The sequence below is a fragment of the Nakaseomyces bracarensis genome, assembly GCF_045282275.1.
Source record: "Nakaseomyces bracarensis strain CBM3 chromosome Unknown Scaff8_0, whole genome shotgun sequence".
NCBI classification, from domain to species: Eukaryota; Fungi; Ascomycota; class Saccharomycetes; order Saccharomycetales; family Saccharomycetaceae; genus Nakaseomyces; species Nakaseomyces bracarensis.
In genome coordinates, this window is record NW_027263969.1 from 640,515 (window position 1) to 661,161 (window position 20,647).

Consider the following 20,647-nt stretch of genomic DNA (forward strand, 5'->3'; position numbering starts at 1 on the left):
CTTAGGAGAACGTGGGAGAGCATTAAGCTAAGGAAAATACTAAATACATAAGATCCAAACAATAGGGAACAGGACCAAAAATTCAAAAACGTAAGCAATAAAACCTGCAATTGTCTCTTTCTATTACAATAAAAGAAACAGGAAACAAACAGATCGTATACAAAAGTTGAATTATGAATCGAAATTGGCCATGGACGTATTGGTTTCTATTATTTATCGGGGTTTTAACTGTTGTACGATCTCCGTTCGTGATGGCAAATGAGAAGCGAGTGAACGATAGGATGCGGGATGTGTGTGCTGGTATGTACTCTCGAGATGACCGTGGTGGTAAAGTAGACCCACATATTGCATTTGATCTCCAGAAGTTGTACCCTACTCAGCATGACTATGAGCCCGGTGTTATCGTGGTGATTTTCGACTTCGAGGACTACCAACACATTGGTGTCGAGCTTCCGGATGGTTCTACCCAGTATATTTGCGATGAGTACTCTATCTCGAAGGGCTTGTGTAAAGAACACCAACTGAACCATTTCATCATTCAGGATGTGATCTACGATCCATTCTCGGACTCTACCAAAGGTTTGGCGAATGAGGTACTTACCTTCTCGCACAACTATCTAGGTTCGCATGATTCTGTATACCCTGTTATGAAGACCGGCTACTATTGTGTTCGAACTGCCACAGTTTCCTCTTCTATCAGATTTGACGCAGCCATTAACTTCAGGAACGCGTTCGGACGGATCGACGCTGCTGAGGTTGATAATATTAGGCTATACGGCTGGCTATCCCTGGGATACATGGTCACCATGGCTATGTATTTCTATCCGCTGTGGAAAAATAGAGATGACTTGCTACCATTGCATAGGTACATTATGATTTTCTTCGCTTTCCTTACAATCGAGACTATTTCGATCTGGATTTACTACCTTTTGAAGAATGAAAAGGGAAACACTATACCGATTAAAGTGTACATGGTCTTCATCTCTCTGATGAGTGCTGGTAAGGCTACCTTCACATACTTTTTCCTGTTGATTATTGCACTTGGTTACGGAATTGTCTACGCAAGGTTGAATAGAACGTTGGTAAACCGTTGTAGAGCTTTCTCTATCGTGAATTTTTTCCTATATTCCGCTTACTTAATACAGAGCTATGCCCAAAACCCCGAATCTACCTCTACTTCGATCTTAATAACAGCTGTACCAACTGTTCTATTGATGTTTGTGTTCTTCTTTTTGATCTTGAGAGCTATAACAAATACTACAGCCTATTTGAAGAGCCAGAAACAGACCTATAAGCTGGCAGTTTATAATAGACTACTTATTGTGATTTATGCGACATTGACTTGCATTTTCATTGGATTGATTCTATGTGCCTTTGCATATTTGGGTATGAACGCAATTGAAATTATAGAAAAACACTGGATGGTTAGATTTTACCTAACTGATTTCTGGCCATCCTTGGTGTATTTCTTTGCATTCATTTCCTTCGCATATATTTGGAGACCAACTGGTACAACATTTATGTTAACAACAGCTCAACAGCTGCCTGAAGAATTAGAGAATGTGATTGACGTGGAAATGGACGACCTGGATGTTTTGAGTGAAGAATTTAACATGGATGACTATGTTAATGCTGATGAGGTTGATACAGAACACCAAGGACCTCATAGTAATGATAGAGAAAGAGCAGATATTGATGACATTTTTGCAGATGATAATATTAATTACGAAAGTGATGTATTTTCAGATTCTAACGCCGTACAGGAAAACGATACCTTCTCACTAAATTCAGTTACTGAAGATGCCAATGAAGAGAGCAGATTAAATGGAAGTAGGGAATCGGTATCTCCTGATACCGTTATCAACACAAAAACTAGAAGCTGAAAGACTTCCTCGTAGCATCATTATGTCATCACCTCTCACATGTATTTATTCTTAAACTAAAACATTTAATTCATAATCAACTTTATTTTTACGATACATATTTAATAATTTATTTAGAATACATTTTTTCATGTATTGAATGTGGATGTCAATCTATGTCTTATCGATTTCTATATGTAAAATGCTCAGGACTCGCCAAAAGAAAAGTTATAGAATAGTATTTGATTGAGGATTTTAAATATAAGAATAAAGTAAATAACAAAAGATGATTAGAATATAAGAACTGAAGCAAGTTTATCTATGTTTTATAATGATTTTTTTTAGTCGCTGTAAATGACATCGTCTATTCTACTTTGGTGAACAGCAACACTTCTTTGACTTTGGACCACATGTAATTCTTCTGGATGGTCTGTTTGCCATTCTGTTAGCTTATATGATTGACCAGTTAGATCCCAATAGATACCACGTAGTGTTGTGTATATACCGTGCCTTCCTTCCCAAACTGGGAAAACACAAACACAAAATGCACTACAGAAAATCCATATTATCATGACTACCACCCAACCTGTGAAAAATTTCTTACTGAAGATGTATCTACTACCATACATTGGCATTGGCCAGACAACCAAGAATGCTAGTGCAAAGAATATACATAAGAAGTATGCCCAACTCAATGCTCTCTTTAGCTTTCTTTGTTCCTCAAGATCTTCATCTGATATGTCAAGAGAGTTTGACTTTTCATAGTCATGTCCCTTCTCTCTGGTAGTTACTTGAGTTATTTGATCCTTTTCTCTGCCTAAAACATACTCAGCTTCAGAGTCATTATCGTTTAGGGAGCTGTCATCAGCGTTGATGATCTGACCGCTGATAACAGGTTCAATGGCAGGATAAGCTTCCAGGATTTCTTTGGTTTCATCAACTCTAGAAATTTCCTTATACTTTTCCATATCATAGTTCTGTGGCTTAAATACGTAGGTCAGAATAGGAATGAAGATGGCTGGAGATAAAAGAGCTACCACATTACCTGTCAGCATTGGGTAGTCTTCGAATGTAGTTTCCAAAGTGATTTCCCCATATAGAGACTTTGTACAAACTAACCAAGACATAATGGCTAGGGAGGTACCCAAAATAGGGGAAACAACAGCAGCAATTAAATTTTGACCAGTCCAACATAGAGTTAAAACAACAGGTAAAACAGCACTACTGATAATAATACCCATAAGTTCGTATAAGTAGCCTAAATTGACGCCTGCGTAATATAGACCAATCGAGAAACCACTCATTGCAAAACCGAATACTACACAAGCTGCATGTGACGAGTAAATCAATTCTTTACCGGTAGCTTTAGGGTGGACATAAATTCTGTAGATATCGTAGGTGAACACTGAAGATACAGCAATTAATTCAGCTGACATAGCTGATGTCACAGCCATGAAAACCATCAAACAAGTAGCTACTGCACCACCTTTCCCCATTACAGCCACAGCAGCGGCAGGTAAAACTAGACCAGCACTGACCTGATCAGGAGTAAGAGGGTCCGGATAAGTTGGGAAAGAAGGTAGTAATTCGGTTGCGATACAGGCGAAACCCATAGTAACAGATAGAAGAGCAGGAACAGCGAACCAAGCTAAACCACCCATGACATAACCTGGTAGAGCGGCAGCTGGGGAAGCACTGATGGCTTTGTTCCAGTAACCGTTGTCTAGGAACACGGTACCGAAGTTACCTACTAGGTTAATGACCAAGAAAATACCAGCTGATCTTGACGTCATTGTCATATATTCACCCTGTTCGTTATGTGGGACAGGATGTCTCTTGGCGGCAGCTCTAACCAAATCATACACTTTACCTGGAGAACCCAATACATCACTAGTTGCATAAACTTTGAAGGCAAACACCATGATGATAATGATGATAACACAGGTGTGAATGAAATCGGTCAAAAAAGTGGCTTTAATACCGCCGAATAAAGTGTAAATCATAACACCGACGGGTAGTAGTAAGCATGAAGCGACACTATTCATGCCGGTCATACTTTTGAAGACAGCAGCACCAGATGTCAACAGCATGGCAGTAACTAGGATATTTGTAGCGAAGGCGTAGAACAAATAACAACAATGGCCAATTGTGCCATACCTCTTTCTTACAAGTTCCAAGTATGTGTGTGCATTGGGGGCTTTCTGTTTCGTCTTAATGGCTAGGATAGCGAAAGCTACAATTTGGAAACAAGCACCAGCCGAGTAGGAGTAACCACCGAGCATACCATCTAGTTGTTTAGAAGCAGAAGTCAGCAAAGTAGAACACCAAATCCAACTGGAGACCACAGCGGCCGCGACAAGACCAGTCTTAACGGTTCTACCGGCAGTGGTAAACTCTTCAGCTGTTATAATTTCCCTTTGGTAACGTCTTAGGACGTATGTAGTTAGAATCATACCAATGGCAAATACTGATCCTAACCCTAGAACAATAGCGTAACCAGCACCTTGTGGTAGTGGAGCATGAAATTCACCCATTTTTTTCTTTTTTTACTTCAAGTTATTTTTATATTGTTAATATATTTTCTTGTTATTAGTTGTCTTTAATATTTTAATATTTTAGAGTATGTGGTTTTTTTTTCAATATTATTTAGCTTTATAACTGCTATTGATATTAATGTTATTTTTAGTATTGTTATTATTATTATTATTATTATTATTATATATTTATAATTATAATAATATTTACAAGGAAAAGGATTATTCTTATTCTAATTAGCCTTACTTTATATATCAATTTGATATGAAGTAATATATATTATAAGCTTCTTTTTTTTATCTACTATCTGCTGTATAATGAAAAAACGCAAATTTGGTAGTGAGCCTGAAATCAGTTTATAAGAATCTTAAAAATAAAAGATAATCGATGAATATTAGTAGAAATGTGCGCAATATATAATTCAAATCGTGTCAAGTCTAAATAATTAATAATAAAGCTACTTGGCTGTTTTTATTACTATTATTAAGATATGTTAGTTTAGGGTTGCGCGGCTGCACTTATTTTTGAAATTTTTATTCTCGTAGGTCTTTTTGAATCCTCGCTATCTATATCACTTAAGGAGTAGATAAGATAAGATAAGCAATGAAAAATGTGAATGTATCCTCCCTCCTACAGATCTATGCTATCTCGATCTCTCTGTCTATCTGCCTTACCCTTATCTCTAATCTTTAATCATTTTGTAGTTCCCTAAGTAATAGTCGCAGTGTTTGCTTTGTTAGTCGTGTCTGGGAGAAAATGCCGATCTACCTGCAGCGATAACGTGAAAACAAAGGAACTTGGTTAATATATATACAAGAGAATAATACGCTGCGATTTTTTACTGTCTTAGCGACAAAAAGACCTCTATCTTTTTTAAAGTTTTTTTCAACAAAAGCTTTTTCCCGAAGGAAAAATGTTAGACTGCTTAAGCGTTTAGACACACTACACGGAGTTCTTAATCTTACCCTGATTGACTACCAGATAAGACAAAAAATTCCATCGTTAACAAAAACGCACAAGATAAGATAATATCAGATATTAACTGGAAATGCAAAATAATACCGTTTTTTTGCAAATTTTTAATAATATAATACAATAAATCGGGGGAAATAAATAAATCACAACGCTACAAGGACGCTTCTCATAACGGAGAAAGCACAAAAACGCACAGATTAAATCCAACTACGTGTAAAATGATAGGAAATTAGATATTAAAATATTTGAGTTGATTACAGCCGTATTAAGGTATACTATAGCGTATTTTCGTACAACATTATCTCCATCGTGTATAGGTATTATTATACATATGATTAATTACGTGAATGATTATACTTTCGTACAATATGACAGACGCACAAAAATTTTTTTTTTTCGTTTTTGCAAAAAAATTTTTTTTTTCAATGATTTTTTCAATTTTTTTCTTTCATCAAGCTTATTATAAAAAGAGATGCTATATTAAAACTTGTTTTGCTACGTTTTATTTTTTCTAGCTTCTATTATAAAGGAAGAAAACCAAGAACTATAAAAAGGTATATTTTATAATAATGTCTGACGTTCAAAAGGATAAGGTTCAAGAGCAAGAAGCTCCACAAATCATCAAGATCAGAATGACCTTGACTTCTACCAAGGTCAAGCAATTGGAAAACGTTTCTGCTAACATTATCAGAAACGCTGAACAAAACAGCTTGGTCAAGAAGGGTCCTGTCAGATTGCCAACCAAGGTTCTAAGAATCTCCACCAGAAAGACTCCAAACGGTGAAGGTTCCAAGACTTGGGAAACTTACGAAATGAGAATTCACAAGAGATACATTGACTTCGAAGCTCCAGTCAGTATCGTCAAGAGAATCACTCAAATCACCATCGAACCAGGTGTAGATGTTGAAGTTGTTGTCGCCAGCAACTAAACCCCCTAATCAAAATATAAAATATTTTTTTCTATAATATACTGTCAATTTTTAAAAATTTTAGACATTATATTTTGAGAAAATAGGGATATTCGATGTGTGTGTTTCGTAAATTTTACCAAATGAAAAGGTTAACTATATGAATCCAAAAAAGGCTTAAATTTAAGTTTATTTTATTAGTTGTACTTTGATGTTTTACTTTGAAGTCAACCACTCTAGGTAAACACAGTTCCTTAATATACCTCTGTCTTACTATCAGTGGATCCTTATTGAAAACAAAAAATGACTTGAAGAAACCATCATTTAGTACATCTCGAACTTTAATTTCTTATTTTGAAACTCTTCGGTTACCTTTTCTTTTTATGAATGCATATATATTAATATTTTTCTTTCTGTCTATTTCATTATAGATATTTCATTTAGATCTCATTATATATTGCTATTTTTTTTTAATTGAAAATTTTGATTAACCCAAATAAACAGGATTTGTTAATACATCCATTGATTTTATTTTTATATACACGTTATTTTTATTTACAATTTGTTTTTGTTATTATCTTGTTTTGCCACTAGATGCTTTGAATAACGCAATGTCACTTTCTTCCATAATATAACCCTTACCGGCACGTTTAATTAGACTAGCCTTCTTCAAATTAGATTCACTAATAGGTGGTATCATATCCTTGATGCTGTCGTACTTAATAATATCCGCGCTAATAAAAGTCTCTTCTAAATCTGAATGGATAACACCAGCCGCCTCTGGTGCAGTGCTACCTTTACGTACATTCCACTGTCTTACTTCTAATGGTCCACAAGTAAAATAACTTATTAGCCCTAACAATGTCTTCATTCTCAAAATTATACCAGGTAAAGAGCTCTCAAGAATTGAATCTGTAACAGTGGTAGTGGTGAATTTTTCACAGTATTTTATGAGTCCACTTCGGTCGTTATTCTTCATGTGCTCCAAATAGTTCTTCTCAAACTCGGCACTAAATAACATCAGGTCATCATTCGGAGAATATTCCTTAAGCCAATCTTTAATTTCTTTGACTTGATTTATGGAGTCTATATCGCGTGATTGATTAAAATTGATGAACTCCTCGGGACTGATATTCAGCAATGTGAGAGATGGTTTGGCAGTTAAGAAGTTATTCCTCCGAAGCACTTTAATATCATCAACTGTCCAGTCTTCGTTATTGCTTTTAAAATGCCTTATTTTCTTACCATCGTATAAATGCTCTTCCAATTGGTTCAATAGTTCTATCTCGAAGGAGAGTTCTTTGTGTGCTTTCGTATTTTTAGGTACCATTCTGATCCTCCTCGAGGACTTCTCTCTTATGGTCTCTATAAATTCCAGATCCTTTAATATCAACTCGTCCTGTACCACCGAAAGGTCTCTAACGGGGTCAACGTTACCTTCGATATGAGTGATGTTATCATCTTTAAATCCTCGTACCAGGTTGAATATACCATCCACGTGTCTAATATCATTCAAAAACTTGTTGCCCAACCCTTGTCCCTGAGATGCACCTCTAGTCAAACCAGCAATATCATAAATGGTCAACGCGGCAGGAACACATTTCTCACTCTGGTACAGGCGTTGTAATACTGGGAGCTCGGGAGCAGGGATAGGAACCTTTGAGACCTCGGGATCAATTGTTGCAAAGGGATAATTGGCAGCAGTGCCAAGATGAGAGTTGGTTATCGTCTGGAAAAACGTCGATTTGCCTACATTAGCTAGTCCTACAATACCCGACGTCGGGTTATTCGTAACCTTAAGACTCCCAAGTACCTTCATTTAGAGCTCGCTTTCCAGAACCCGAACCCTATTAATATATAAATATATATACGTATTTTAATAAAGTATTATATCAATACATTTATGAACCTCGATCCATATTACTATTGCGGGCACAGACAAGCACGCAGCGAGAGAGGGTGGAAAAAAAAATTCAACTAAAAAAACAAAAAGTTAGACAATGGGGTTGGTAATATATAAAAAGAAGGTAATAATTGAAGTTTTTTTTTTGAAGAGGTAATATCTTTCTTCTACTTTGAATAGAAATACTAGAAAAGAGAAAAAAAAGAAATGGATGCAGAATTACAAGCACTAAGAGAGGCCCGTCTAGCGGAACTAAAGCGTGGTACGAATGGGAGTTCCGATTCGGAGAAGCAAGAACGAGTAGGGTCGTCGATATCCCATTTCCTTGAACCCCAAGCACTAGAGAGGTTATCCCGTGTGTCTCTCGTGAGACCAGACCGTGCTCAGGCAGTGGAGAAGTATCTGGCCCAGTTAGCCTCAACTGGTCAGCTAAGAGCTAAAGTCACAGAGAAAGATATCGTACAGATACTGGATGGGATAGCCAAGGAACAGAACAAGAAGAACGATACCAAGATTATCTTCAACAGAAGAGAAGTAGAAGAAGATGATTTCTTTGACTAACCCTTAATTTTATTTATTTTTTTTTTATTCACTTGTAAAGCAATAGAAATGTATAACATATAGAGATATTAACATATCGTATAACAGAATAACACCCAAATGAATTTGAGGAAATATAGATATAGTAAAAACTAGTGCAGCATTTTTTTTACTGTAGAAACTCGTGGCAGAAAGAAAAATATTAAGAATAGAGAGAGAAGGCATTATATCGGCCCTGTAGAAGATGATGTAGTGTATGTATCATCGTAGTGCAATTATGATGTCACATTGACAGTTTTCCTCTTTTCTACGGGTCTATCTAACCCCCGTCTTTTTGACAAACATTCTTCTTCTTCTTTCAGTCCTTCTCTTTTCCTTTTTTTCTTTCCTACGACACCTTTTCTGTATGGTGCAAGAACAAGGTGCAGGCACCCTTAAAAAATAAAAGAGGGTTTCCGTACTGAACAATCTTGCTTTTTTCGTTATGCTGAAATTCAAAAGGAAATATAATGTTCAAGAATCTGTAAATCCGTCTCCGAGCCCCGAGAAATAGCAGAAAGGCTACATTTTAAAAAAAAAGATGTTATGTCAGTATTAAGAAAACACCTATAATACAACATCGATGGATATCTACTACAGAAGGGATTTCTTTTTTTTTGGTTGTAATAAATAAATTAAATTGAGAATTTAGCTTTCTTTTTTTTTTATCAACAAAAAAAGATATTCAGATGAATAGAAAAAAATAAATAAAAAAAAAAAAAATAGGATAATATAACAAGAATACAAAATAAAACTAGAATTATACAACTGTAGTTTTAAAAATAAGTAAATAAAAACATTTATAGAATATTCTTCTATAAACCTCTCATATAATATAACGTAAGGAAAGGCGAATTACCGAAAATCAAATATAGAAAAAAAAAAAAATTAAAAGATCAAACTTAAAAGATCATTAACGTATATTTTTTTTAATAAAATTTGTGAAATGCATAGTGCTAGTAAAGTAATGTTTGAACAAATGGAGAGGAATAATATGGATTTTAAAGCGCCTATGAGTACTAAACCCCGTATTAGGATTGATACACCTATGCAAGCGAGTTGTTCTACTTTGGGGGTACCGCAGGGAGTCTCATCTAATAATAAGATAAATGGTGGTGGATACAGAAACAAAGTAAGGTTAGCGCCTGGGCATAGTCCGCTGGATTGGCATGAATTAGTTAGTACTAAGGGGAAAGCCGGTAAACTGGTTACAGGGTTGGATAAGATAAGGAACGATTCAGAATCGTTAGAGAATTTCAAGAAGTTAAATTCGCCTCAGAGCTTGATTTTACTAGAGCGTGGTGTACCGACATTTGCGATACGCCCGCCATTACGCGTTGATGAGGAGGAACTGGCAAGACACAATACTCCTGAGGATTGCTGGACTGTGATCAATGGGAAAGTCTTTAGTATCTCGAGCTACATGGATTTCCATCCAGGTGGTGCCAAAATTTTGTTAGATAAATCTGCAGGTCAGGACTCTACTATGTTATTCAATAGGTACCACAGATGGATCAGTGTCGAGAAGATGTTAGAGACTTGTTTCGTCGGTGTTTATGTTGGCTAAAAAGGTTCCCAAAAAAAAAAAAAAAAAAAAAAGGAAAGGAAAACTGTCAATGACTGTATCGATTCATTCTTTTTTTTCAAATACTTGAAACAAAAGCGACTAATGGATGACCGTCATACTATATTTATTCTTAATAATACATTAATATCTCTTTCTTGTTGAGATGATAGCCACTACCATTAATCACTTTAGTGAATTTAATTGCATCACATAATAATAGCTTTTATGTGCTTTGATATCTTTATTTCTAGTTATAACCTACATTCTAAAGTCTTCATTTGATAAGGGATTTCCTGGGAGCAACCCATTTTTGTATGGCTATATTGTCTATAAAGTATTTCAATTTTAAATGTTTTATTTTTTTAAAAAAAAAAAAAGAATGTATTATAAAGTTAAGGTATAATTTGGATTTCCTTTCCTCTATAATACTAAGGTGTGTATGATTTAGTGTTACGCCGTTTTTTTGGGTCTTTTACTTCCAAATGTGGGTCATTGTATGCAGAAATACCTTATACTTTAATGCTATTATCCTAGAAAATGGCTTGGAATGAGCACAATTAAATGGTCCTGATATATGTACTGGTGTAAAACACATTGACTGAGTAGTACTTCTCCTATGATACTTTAGTATATTTAATATTGTTAGAAACTTTAGATATATAAACTACCTGCACACCCTAGCAGTTTGTATAAAGATATAAAAAAAAGTGACAAAAGTGAATATTTACAGGCTGAAATATTCTTTTGTCTTATTGATTTATGTATATAAAATTAATCACAGGAGGGAAGAATAAAGTAGGAGCAATTAAAGTTTGAAGTTTTGAAGCTTTTGTTCTTTTTCTTGCAACCATTTTTCCTTGTTCTCTTGGAATTTTTGCTTGTAGTGGTTCTTCTCCTCATTTGAAAGAGCCTTCCATCTCTCACCGATCAAGGAGGCCATTTCACCAAAACTCAAGTCAGGTTGCTCATCCTTCAACTGCATACGGACCTCTTCGGCAAACAAGAAGAAAGGAACCAGCGGTTTCTTTGGAGGGAGGCTCTTTTCGAACTCTGCCTTTTCCTCTAGGTACTTCTCTCTAGCTTTCTGGTATTGCTCAATGTAAGGTTGCTTCTCGTAGTCACTTAGAGACCTCCAAGCTTCACCCAATTTAGATGCAATGACTGTGGTAGGAGCTTCTGGGTTTTGAGCGATATAGTTGGCTCTGTGTTCAGCACAGTAACTAAAGAAAGCAGATAATGGTCTCTTTGGGCCAAATTCCTTAGATAGAGCTTTCCTGCTTTGACCAGCATTCTTAGTCTCCTTGGGCTTCTCAGTAGTACTGCTCCAGACGATTGGAGAGGTCTGGAGAGATCTAAAGATAGTCAATGGAGCACTCTTAGCAGTTTTTGATACCAGTCTAAATGACAACATGTTTTGTATTTGATTTATATTTGTTTGTTTTTTTGTGATTTGTAAGTTAGATGAAAAATATATATAAAAAAGATTATGCAACTGTTAATATATAAAAGAAATTCAATAAAAGGTAAAAACCGATGAGTTTATAAATTTATTTGTTTACCTTAAAATAAGGAAAAGAACTAGGTTTCATCACACGAGAGACACCCATTTAAAAAAAAGAACAGGTCTATCTCATATGTTGAAAAAATAGCTAAAATTAAATTTAAAATCGCGTCTTACGCGTCCACTTCATTTTCAATTAATTACTTAGAATTGGAAATACATATTTCGCCTCTGAGACACTTCATCTAAGATAACAGAACAAATACACACATAAATACATATTCTGATATTGCTTGAAGAACTTGTGAATACACAAATAAAATATATACATATACATTTGTAGTTATATATACATACTGGTATTCTTTTACGAATACGTATGACAGTATAAGAATATCATATTTTACCCGGTTTTGGCCCATTGTCTCGCGTTGGCAACGGGAGTGGTGCGGGGTGGGGGTAGAGACAAGGTTGTAGAAGCACGGTATATATATAACCCCTTCTAAGTCTCATGTGACATAGTTTTGTACGTGCAAGAAATTCGCTTCCAAGCTCTTTTTTATCTTTCTTCTCACAAGCGAGCAAACATCTTTTTATACGAAGGGCGGGGCGTAGAAACAAAACAAAATAAAGAATGAAAAACGTAGATTGCTTCGGTGCATATGTTATTTTTTTTGATGTTCAGCGTATTGTGTGGATTTTTTTTATTCTTTTTTTTTTTTAAAGGGAAGGAGGAATAGAGAGAGAGAGAGAGACAATCGTATAGTTAATTCTTTTTATTCATCCTTTGTATGAAGAAGAAATAGAGATCAAAGCACTATAGAAATAAAAACTCAGGATATACAGTTAAAATTGCAAAGGAGAATTTGTAATATAGATAAGAAAACATAACAAATAAGGACAAGAGAAATTAAAATAAATCACGATGGCTTTAAATATTATGCAATTCGTCAATATTGCGGGGATTCTAAAAGATCTAAAGAGTTTTAACTTCAGTGTGTATGGGAAGTGGTTTGGGTATGTTAACATATTTCTATGTATTGCCCTTGGGATTGCTAATTTGTTCCATGTGAATGCAGTTATAGCGTTTGGTATAGTAGGTATAGTACAAGGTTTGATTATCCTGTTTATTGAGATCCCATTTCTGTTGAAGATCTGTCCATTGAGTGATCGGTTTATAGAATTCATTAAGAGATTCGAGACCAATGGCTACAGGTGCATATTTTACCTCGCCATGGCTATTGTACAATACTGTTCTCTAATTCTAAAGACCACAAGTCTCCTCGTATTAGGAATAACATTGACCGTCTCTGCTGTTAGTTATGGTATTGCCTTTACAAAACACCAGGAATTCGCAAACACTAGTGTCATTAAGAGCCCCACCGATGAGGATTTCCCACATGACGCCGTTGTAAGAGAGATGCTATGAAATACCTCCTAATATACAAATATAACACCATATACTAATTAATTCAGTGGAGGGAGAAAACTATAACTGAATTATTTTAATAATATTACTTAAAAATCCTTTCTTTTTATTATATTTCATAACAGTAATATTTAATATTAGTTACGTTTAATGAATATTTTGTTTTCAGAATATACTCACTTTGAACGTGTATCACGAGATTTCATTTAGGTGGGAGCGTTTTATTTCTTTTTTTCTTTATTTTTCATTGGCAGTGAGTTTAGAAAAAGACCGAGCCAAGCAATTGATTTTTTTTAACGTGTCTTAGAGAGAATGGTTTTATTTTTAATTTTATCGGTGGGAAGGGGGCGCTTTTTAGGCGAATGCTGATCGACGGGTTTGTTAAGTTGGGCTTTTTTTTTCTTTATCACCGCCATGTACCGTGATCTCTCTGAATAGAATAATATTTTTTTTTCTTGGATATGCGGGTAAAATGAGATACGGATTTGTATTCACGCAAGTATTACGTAAACAAGATCTTTAACCTTATCCTAGCTAGTTTTCGTAGTTTAATTCTTTTCTTTGTTATATATTTTTTGTAGCCGCGCATTTTTTTTTTTATCTGAATAACATGTTTGATAAAAACAATCAGCTGATTTAGTATCATGATTAAATAAAAAATAAAAAAACAATCTGATGAAAAATTACGTTTGTGGAACACCTCGAGGTGTAGTTTTTTGTACCTTAAAAGCACGCTCTTTCTAGGCAAGGAAGGAAAATAAAAAAGAAAGAAAATCATATTCGAGGGAATTTACAGAAAAGCAACAAAGGGAAAACATCTGATGATAGTAGAGATCGGTGGTATACTGATGTCCGTTAGTTCGTGCTTTTTTTTCCTACAAGAAAATATATTGAGGCGATTTACGATTTTTTTGTATTAATTCAATTTCTTTGAAAACAATGTTACAATTAAGAAAGGAAAAAAATGGTGTGAGATATGAAAATGGTAAGAGACATTATTCTTTTTTTAATTCTATTTTCGGAATAAAAAAAAATAAATAATAAATATCCTGAGGGTGAGAGAGAGCTTGGAAGGAGGAGAGTAGAAAAAAAGAAAGTCGATGTTGAAAAATAGACTCGCTTCTTTTCTAATACCAAGAAAAAATACACCACAACAAATAGGTAAAAAAAATAGTCTTACGAGAATGAGAAGAAATTCGGACTAATTCGAATTAATGCTGTGAGGATAGGAGGTATATGCTGCACGAATTGAGGTCAAAGTTTTTTCTTTGATATTTTTTTTTTTTTTTCGTTTTGTTTGCCTTTAATTTGTCTTCCATTAATTTGATGTCGTATTTTCTATTAGTTTCTTTATCAACATATTATGTCATCCTAATAAGTTAAAGTGTGTAGGCAAAATGTAAAACTGTAAAACATAAAAAAAAAGCCCACATATATGCAAGCGAATGAAGATAAAGCAGAAAAGAGAAGATCCTACATCCCTATCTTGACCCTCTTGGTGTAAAAAAAAAAATTCTTTGTTGCTAAATTCCTCGCCATGGATTGACAAATATGTTAGGTAAAAGCTTTTTTTTTCCCACTAAAAATTCGATTTCTATTTTGTTTATGATCTTCTACTGCTTTATACAGTAGGTTCAGTTATCTTTCTTAATTTTTTTTTGCTTTATTCTTCCTTTTTTTGGTTTCTCTGTTTTTCCCGTTCTTTTCTTGCCTCCACTAAGTGCCTACAAGAAGGCACCAAATAAAGAATATTAAAAAAACAACAATGATCTTCTGCATCAATCCTTAAAGAAGTATATAGATGTTTTCGTTGAAGCAATACATGACGCTCTATTTTAACAAAATGGACAGTATGATTGGGAAGGAGGGGGGAGGATGCGGAGACTTACGAAGAGTTGAACAAACAAAAATAAAAATGCGAAAGACGCATAAATAATTAAAAAAAATTTATCGATCAATTTCAATTTACATTCAAAACCACATGCTTTGGAATAATAGGGATTCCTTCTTTCTAAAAAAAATTAAAAAAATAAACATAATCCCTATTAGCACCCGCTATAATACCTTGGTAGTGTACTTCAATCAACAAAGAGGAAAGAAATAAAAGAAAAGAAGAAAAAAATTAAAATAAAATAAAAAATTAAAAATAAAAATAAAAATGAAAAATAAAAAGAGCAACAGTAATCATTTATATTTGCTATAGTTTTAAATCTTTTTCTTCAACTTTTTTATTATTTTTTTTTTTTTTTGGAATGCTGCAATTAGATATATAACTATTGCCTTCTGTATTAAAGTTAGAAGAATAAAATTGTATTAACCAAAAAGAGAGGTGGAAAAAATGGTAGAAAAATAATACCGAGAAATAATGATGGAATTATTAATTTTACCATATCTTTCTTATTTAGGCCCAACCTATTTCCAGATTATAACGTGGACATTTAACTTTTAAATTATGATAGCATGGCATAAAACAACATTGAGAAAACAAATTAACATTTTATATCAAAATTGTTTGCATTGAAAGAGCATTACCACCGTGCTCTATTTGTAAACCAAAAAAAAAAAAACAATGATAGAACTGTGCTTCGGTAGATACCGTAATTTCAGTTTTTATTTGAACGTTGTTTTTTTCAACTTGATATTCTAAAGCGGCAGGGTTGAGTTGACATAATTCCCCCATCAAAAACCCTTCACCTTTTGAAACTGTCTTCTGTTAATCAACTGCCGTATATTTAATTGTATTTGAAATTTATGAACTGGCGGGTAGGTATGTGTTCATCACCAACTCCAAAAAGATTTGAATAGAGGACGTAAGTAGAACCTCCTAATGCTGTAAGCAATTTTGTTTTTTTTTTGTTTTTTTTCTTTAATAATCAAATACTGCTCATTATTGCGATGGTATATCAAAAATGGATTATAATTTGAAAATATATATTCTGAATAGGAGTGAAGTTAGAGTAATTTTTATTTTTATTGTTTTCTAACTAAAAAAAAAAAAAAAATTGTATTTTCCCGAATGGTAAGTTAAGACAGCAAATCTATTTTATAAAAAGAAAAAAGGGACCCATATCTGAAAGGAAGGGAAAACTTGTTTTACAGCACAATTACTCTTTGCCCATCATTTCCTAACAATGTCAAATTATAATACGTTTATCCTTATGAATGATAAATAATCAAAAATAATAAATTAGGAAATTAAAAAAAAAAAAAAAAATATGCCACCCAGTAAAGGAAAATGTTTTACTTCATTTAACCCCAATCTTATCTATCCACCAACGTATGCAGTAAAGTTCATCATATTGATCTTGGAATATTCTAATAATAACATCTCATTTGGAAACTTGAAACAAAGATATAAGTAACCTATGTTTACTCTTTCAAGCTATAAGAGAATTCACTGAGTTGAAATTAATTGAAAAATGAAGTGATAAACATTAAAATATGGATAAGAATGAACTAATGCTAGGTCACTGTAAGTGAGTTACTTTCCTGTTGCCATCTGAAATAAACTTATTTTTGTTTTATATTATTTGTGAAACTACTGCAATTGTTAGCTCTTAAGATAAATTATTAATCCTATAGCAGTGAAAAAGGAAATGAAATAAAAAATATGTCCTTTAAGCAAAGCACCTACCATATAACAGATTAGAAGACTACCATTCATTACAAAGTCAATTAGGTTAGTCTCAACTTGAGGTTAGCGGGAAAAAAAATATTTTTTTTTATACATATGTGAAACTAGTGGGAAAGTATGAAAGTCAATCTCCTAAACCTATATCCATCCTTCACTACAGATAAATGGCAATTAACTTCATTAATGAAGCCAAAAATTTACACAGTACAATGAATTCGTGATACTTCTAAAAATTGCTAGCACAATACTTTAGAGCAAAGAGCATTTTCGGACAAATCACCGATTCTAGTACTGTGCTCAATTATTATTCCATGGTGATAAAATACTGAATTCATACGATAATGTAATGCTTGGCGTTTAATAGCGATGGTGCTAGAGAATCTAGCAAAATAAACAGCGGACAAGAAAAAGTTTACTGGGTTTGCTTGTCAATATCGAGACTGTTGACAAGGAATCATTAATAGTTTAGTTTCTAGACTAGAGTAGAATTTGTGTTATCTATCAATCTTCTCAAAAACCGAGAGGAAAGCAGGAAATAAAACAATATAAGGATGGTATTGAAAATGACAATAGTATCCTAAGCTGTTTGCTACCACACTGTTCTAAAGAAATGTGATAAGGAGAAGTGATTCTACATGGCTTAGAGGATGCAATTCGTCAAGATTATCGGTATTATAATAATAATATTTGATATTCACCACTTATGTACTCATGAGGTGGCGTTATTCATAAATAATAACTTGTGGATAATGTCGATAAACAAAGAAGAAAAAATTAGGAATAGAAATATCAAAAAACATGCATGAGCTTAATATTTGCTTCGATGACGATTAATCATTGATTAAATTAAAACATAAAAATAATAATACAATATTTTATTACAACTAAAACCAAATGGTGTGTGGACATTGTAATATAAGTATATCAAAGATATTACATATATCCTATTCTTTACCTTCAAGGAGTAAGAGAGGATATTCCAATATAACTTGAATTTAATTATTAACTATTAGGTTTTCAGTCAAATACTTTGATTTCTATTCAAAAGAAATTGACACGTGATAAATGCTGCCGGAGCATCAACATTCAGTTGCTAACTAATGAACACTTAGTGTAAAAAAAATAATTACCTGTTTCTTTTAAGGAAAACCTGCTATAATTATCACAGTTCTACTCCAGATTATTTTTGGCGACATTATTTTATTAATTAACTGCGAACAATAACGTGATCCGCCAAATTAAATGATACGAATCTTTGTTCTTTACAGTCAGATATATTAAACGACCTGTGGATGATATTTCAAATTTACATTAACATCAGTTATGTTAAATTTATTTCAAAACTTCAATTTTCTATTGTGGTAAGGTATTCATGGTGACTACAATGCTAATTATGCTCATCAATAACAGCATTAAGGATGTTCTTGATTTCCTCTTTGTTCAGTAAGCCCTCATGAATTAATGTTTTAGTATCTGGGTACTCTAAAATACCATCAATTTGTCTAACAAACCTTTCCAGGTATTGCCAATTAAAACTTATATTTCTGGAGTTTATTTCTTGAAGAAGGTTTGTGACATGTTTTAGTTTCATATGCTGCAGAAGATTATCTCTTCTTTTATGACGACTGTGACACCATGGGCAAAGAAAATGTCTTTGCTGAGAATGAGACAATAGGTGTCTCTTCAACCACGACCTTCTCTTGAATAATTTTGGGCAAAGATGACATCTATGAGGATATTCCATACTTGCATCTACGTATCCATGTGCTCCGCTAAAGGTAATTTCTGAAGCGATCAAGTTTGTATTTTCAATGGGATAACCCGCACGAAAAGGTACACGATTTGGAGATTGGCCTAAATTTACATCAGAGCGGAAATTGCCTCCGATTGTACTCATATTTGATCTCTCCACCATGTATGGACTATTTGGATTGTGTACTACAGTTTGTTGTGAAACTAAAGGATATGCATCTTGATTAGATGAGTTTACCATTGATGAAGGCTTTGCATGAAATATTCTTTGACTCTCATTAGACACTCCACCAGAGATAGTATTAATTGATCGATTCCTTTGTACACTATTTAGTGTTCTTTTGGTCTGAGGAAGATGTGTAATATTTTTACCACTCTCGACAATATTCGCTTCGTAGGTACCATACTGTGTGTTTGGATTATTGATAGGTAGATAAGTAGAAGATGGTAGAGAGTATGCCATCGATTGACTACTAGGAGCCACGATATTGTTAGTAGGCAGAGAGAGTCTGGGGGCAGAATCGACTTTACTATTTCCTGTACTAACTGATGTCGATCTCACATACATTGATCTTGATGAATTAGAAGATAAGTTATTATATGAGTATTTCTCATGTTTTGGTAATTCTCCAAAAATTGGTGGATATTGACTCCTCCACGTACCAGCGACATTACTTTGTACAGAAGTTTGGTTTGAATAAGAATTTACCTCAGGAGTCGAGACTAAAGAGTTTGAATGTTGTTGAGAAACGTTGCTGACACCCTCACGATATTCTTTTGGATCATTCTGAGATTCTACAATACTGTTATTGACAATAGTTATATTACTAGGAGAATAATTTCGAACCGTCGATCCTAACGGAATATTAGAATTTGTAATGTAGCTTCTATTCAAATTGGGATTGTATGTTTGAATTACTGGCGCCTGCGCCTGTCCTTGAAATTTACTGTGTACCTCAAAGTGGGTTGGATAAGGTTGCGGTGGTCTTTGCTGCGGTGAACTGAATGAGCTCTCATTCTGCGCACCAATCATTGGTTGTAGATGGGGCGCCAGTTGATATCTATTTACATTTGTTCGAGCTTTTGATTCGTGCTGATTTGATTTCCTATCCATAATACTAGCTCCACTCTCCTGTGAATGAGTTACATCTTGATTGCTAGTCGTCAGAAATGTGCCTTGATATCCATTACTAGCGCTCAATATAACATTATTAGTAGTATGCAGATGCTCTTGATTTCCATACTGGGACGGCAGCATTTGAACAGCTATTGTATGTTGTTGATTGATTGTTTTATCTGTTTGTAAGTTGTTGGAGTTTGATGTTACATGTTCTTTTTTAAACTGTGAACGCGCATGTATCGGTTCACTTACATCAACTGTTATTGTATCCTCAACCTTTGCCTTAGGTGATATAGTATCGTTCAGAGACTCCTGGGGATCGGAACGCAATATTTTTGTTGTCGAACTACTCCGTGGTTCAGTTTTGGGTGTAACCTCAGCCCTAATAACATTATCGCCTTCTGATTTACCGTATTGTGGCTCAGAATCCCGCGGCACGTCTTGTACCATAATTAAGGAGAAAGGCAATCCCTTTTCTTTGGAACCTAGAGTTATACCTTCTTCTTATTTTATAATTTGTTTGAGGACAGTTGCTTAGAAATAAAAAAAGAAACTTTTTTCTTTTTCTCTTGTGTCCTCCTTTTTATTTTTATCTGCTTTCTCACTTTTTATTCAAAACAAAGGGCTTTCTCACCTCTCTTTGTGTGAGTGTAGAGTGAAAAAAAAAAATTAAAAAAATAAAAAAAAAAGCAAGAAAAATTTTTATTTGTTTAAAGACTTTTGAAGAAATAATCAAAAATCAGAACTCTAATTTTTTTTCTTACTCTGGATTTGAGATGGAGAATTATTTTTTTTTGTTATATCCTTTCAGCTCTAAAAATCAAAATATCACCTCGATTCTATCCCTTTATTCTATTCTGGCGTTTCAAATAAATTAAGAAT

General features: G+C 33.9%; 9 protein-coding genes across 9 annotated transcripts; 5 read left to right on the forward strand and 4 right to left on the reverse strand.

Annotated features, from left to right (window-relative positions):
• Window positions 1-173: 173 nt before the first annotated feature.
• Window positions 174-1,883, forward strand: RNJ42_02145 (uncharacterized protein; the record flags this gene model as incomplete). The annotated part of the gene is made up of 1 exon (XM_071052310.1): window positions 174-1,883. The coding sequence occupies one exon, from the start codon at window positions 174-176 to the stop codon at window positions 1,881-1,883; it is 1,710 nt and encodes a 569-aa protein (XP_070906931.1).
• A 320-nt stretch (window positions 1,884-2,203) lies between these two features.
• Window positions 2,204-4,396, reverse strand: DUR3 (Dur3p; the record flags this gene model as incomplete). Its single annotated transcript, XM_071052311.1, has 1 exon — window positions 2,204-4,396. One exon carries the CDS (start codon window positions 4,394-4,396, stop codon window positions 2,204-2,206), a length of 2,193 nt encoding a protein of 730 aa, XP_070906932.1.
• A 1,545-nt stretch (window positions 4,397-5,941) lies between these two features.
• On the forward strand, window positions 5,942-6,301 carry RPS20 (40S ribosomal protein uS10; the record flags this gene model as incomplete). The annotated part of the gene is made up of 1 exon (XM_071052312.1): window positions 5,942-6,301. The coding sequence occupies one exon, from the start codon at window positions 5,942-5,944 to the stop codon at window positions 6,299-6,301; it is 360 nt and encodes a 119-aa protein (XP_070906933.1).
• A 553-nt stretch (window positions 6,302-6,854) lies between these two features.
• On the reverse strand, window positions 6,855-8,099 carry YLF2 (Ylf2p; the record flags this gene model as incomplete). The annotated part of the gene is made up of 1 exon (XM_071052313.1): window positions 6,855-8,099. The coding sequence occupies one exon, from the start codon at window positions 8,097-8,099 to the stop codon at window positions 6,855-6,857; it is 1,245 nt and encodes a 414-aa protein (XP_070906934.1).
• Window positions 8,100-8,390: 291 nt separating this feature from the next.
• Window positions 8,391-8,744, forward strand: SDD2 (Sdd2p; the record flags this gene model as incomplete). The annotated part of the gene is made up of 1 exon (XM_071052314.1): window positions 8,391-8,744. One exon carries the CDS (start codon window positions 8,391-8,393, stop codon window positions 8,742-8,744), a length of 354 nt encoding a protein of 117 aa, XP_070906935.1.
• A 964-nt stretch (window positions 8,745-9,708) lies between these two features.
• IRC21 (Irc21p) lies at window positions 9,709-10,329 on the forward strand (the record flags this gene model as incomplete). The annotated part of the gene is made up of 1 exon (XM_071052315.1): window positions 9,709-10,329. One exon carries the CDS (start codon window positions 9,709-9,711, stop codon window positions 10,327-10,329), a length of 621 nt encoding a protein of 206 aa, XP_070906936.1.
• Window positions 10,330-11,134: 805 nt separating this feature from the next.
• ABF2 (DNA-binding protein ABF2) lies at window positions 11,135-11,740 on the reverse strand (the record flags this gene model as incomplete). The annotated part of the gene is made up of 1 exon (XM_071052316.1): window positions 11,135-11,740. The coding sequence occupies one exon, from the start codon at window positions 11,738-11,740 to the stop codon at window positions 11,135-11,137; it is 606 nt and encodes a 201-aa protein (XP_070906937.1).
• A 1,015-nt stretch (window positions 11,741-12,755) lies between these two features.
• Window positions 12,756-13,259, forward strand: TVP18 (Tvp18p; the record flags this gene model as incomplete). The annotated part of the gene is made up of 1 exon (XM_071052317.1): window positions 12,756-13,259. The coding sequence occupies one exon, from the start codon at window positions 12,756-12,758 to the stop codon at window positions 13,257-13,259; it is 504 nt and encodes a 167-aa protein (XP_070906938.1).
• Window positions 13,260-18,280: 5,021 nt separating this feature from the next.
• MOT3 (Mot3p) lies at window positions 18,281-20,215 on the reverse strand (the record flags this gene model as incomplete). The annotated part of the gene is made up of 1 exon (XM_071052318.1): window positions 18,281-20,215. The coding sequence occupies one exon, from the start codon at window positions 20,213-20,215 to the stop codon at window positions 18,281-18,283; it is 1,935 nt and encodes a 644-aa protein (XP_070906939.1).
• Between the last annotated feature and the right edge of the window lie 432 nt (window positions 20,216-20,647).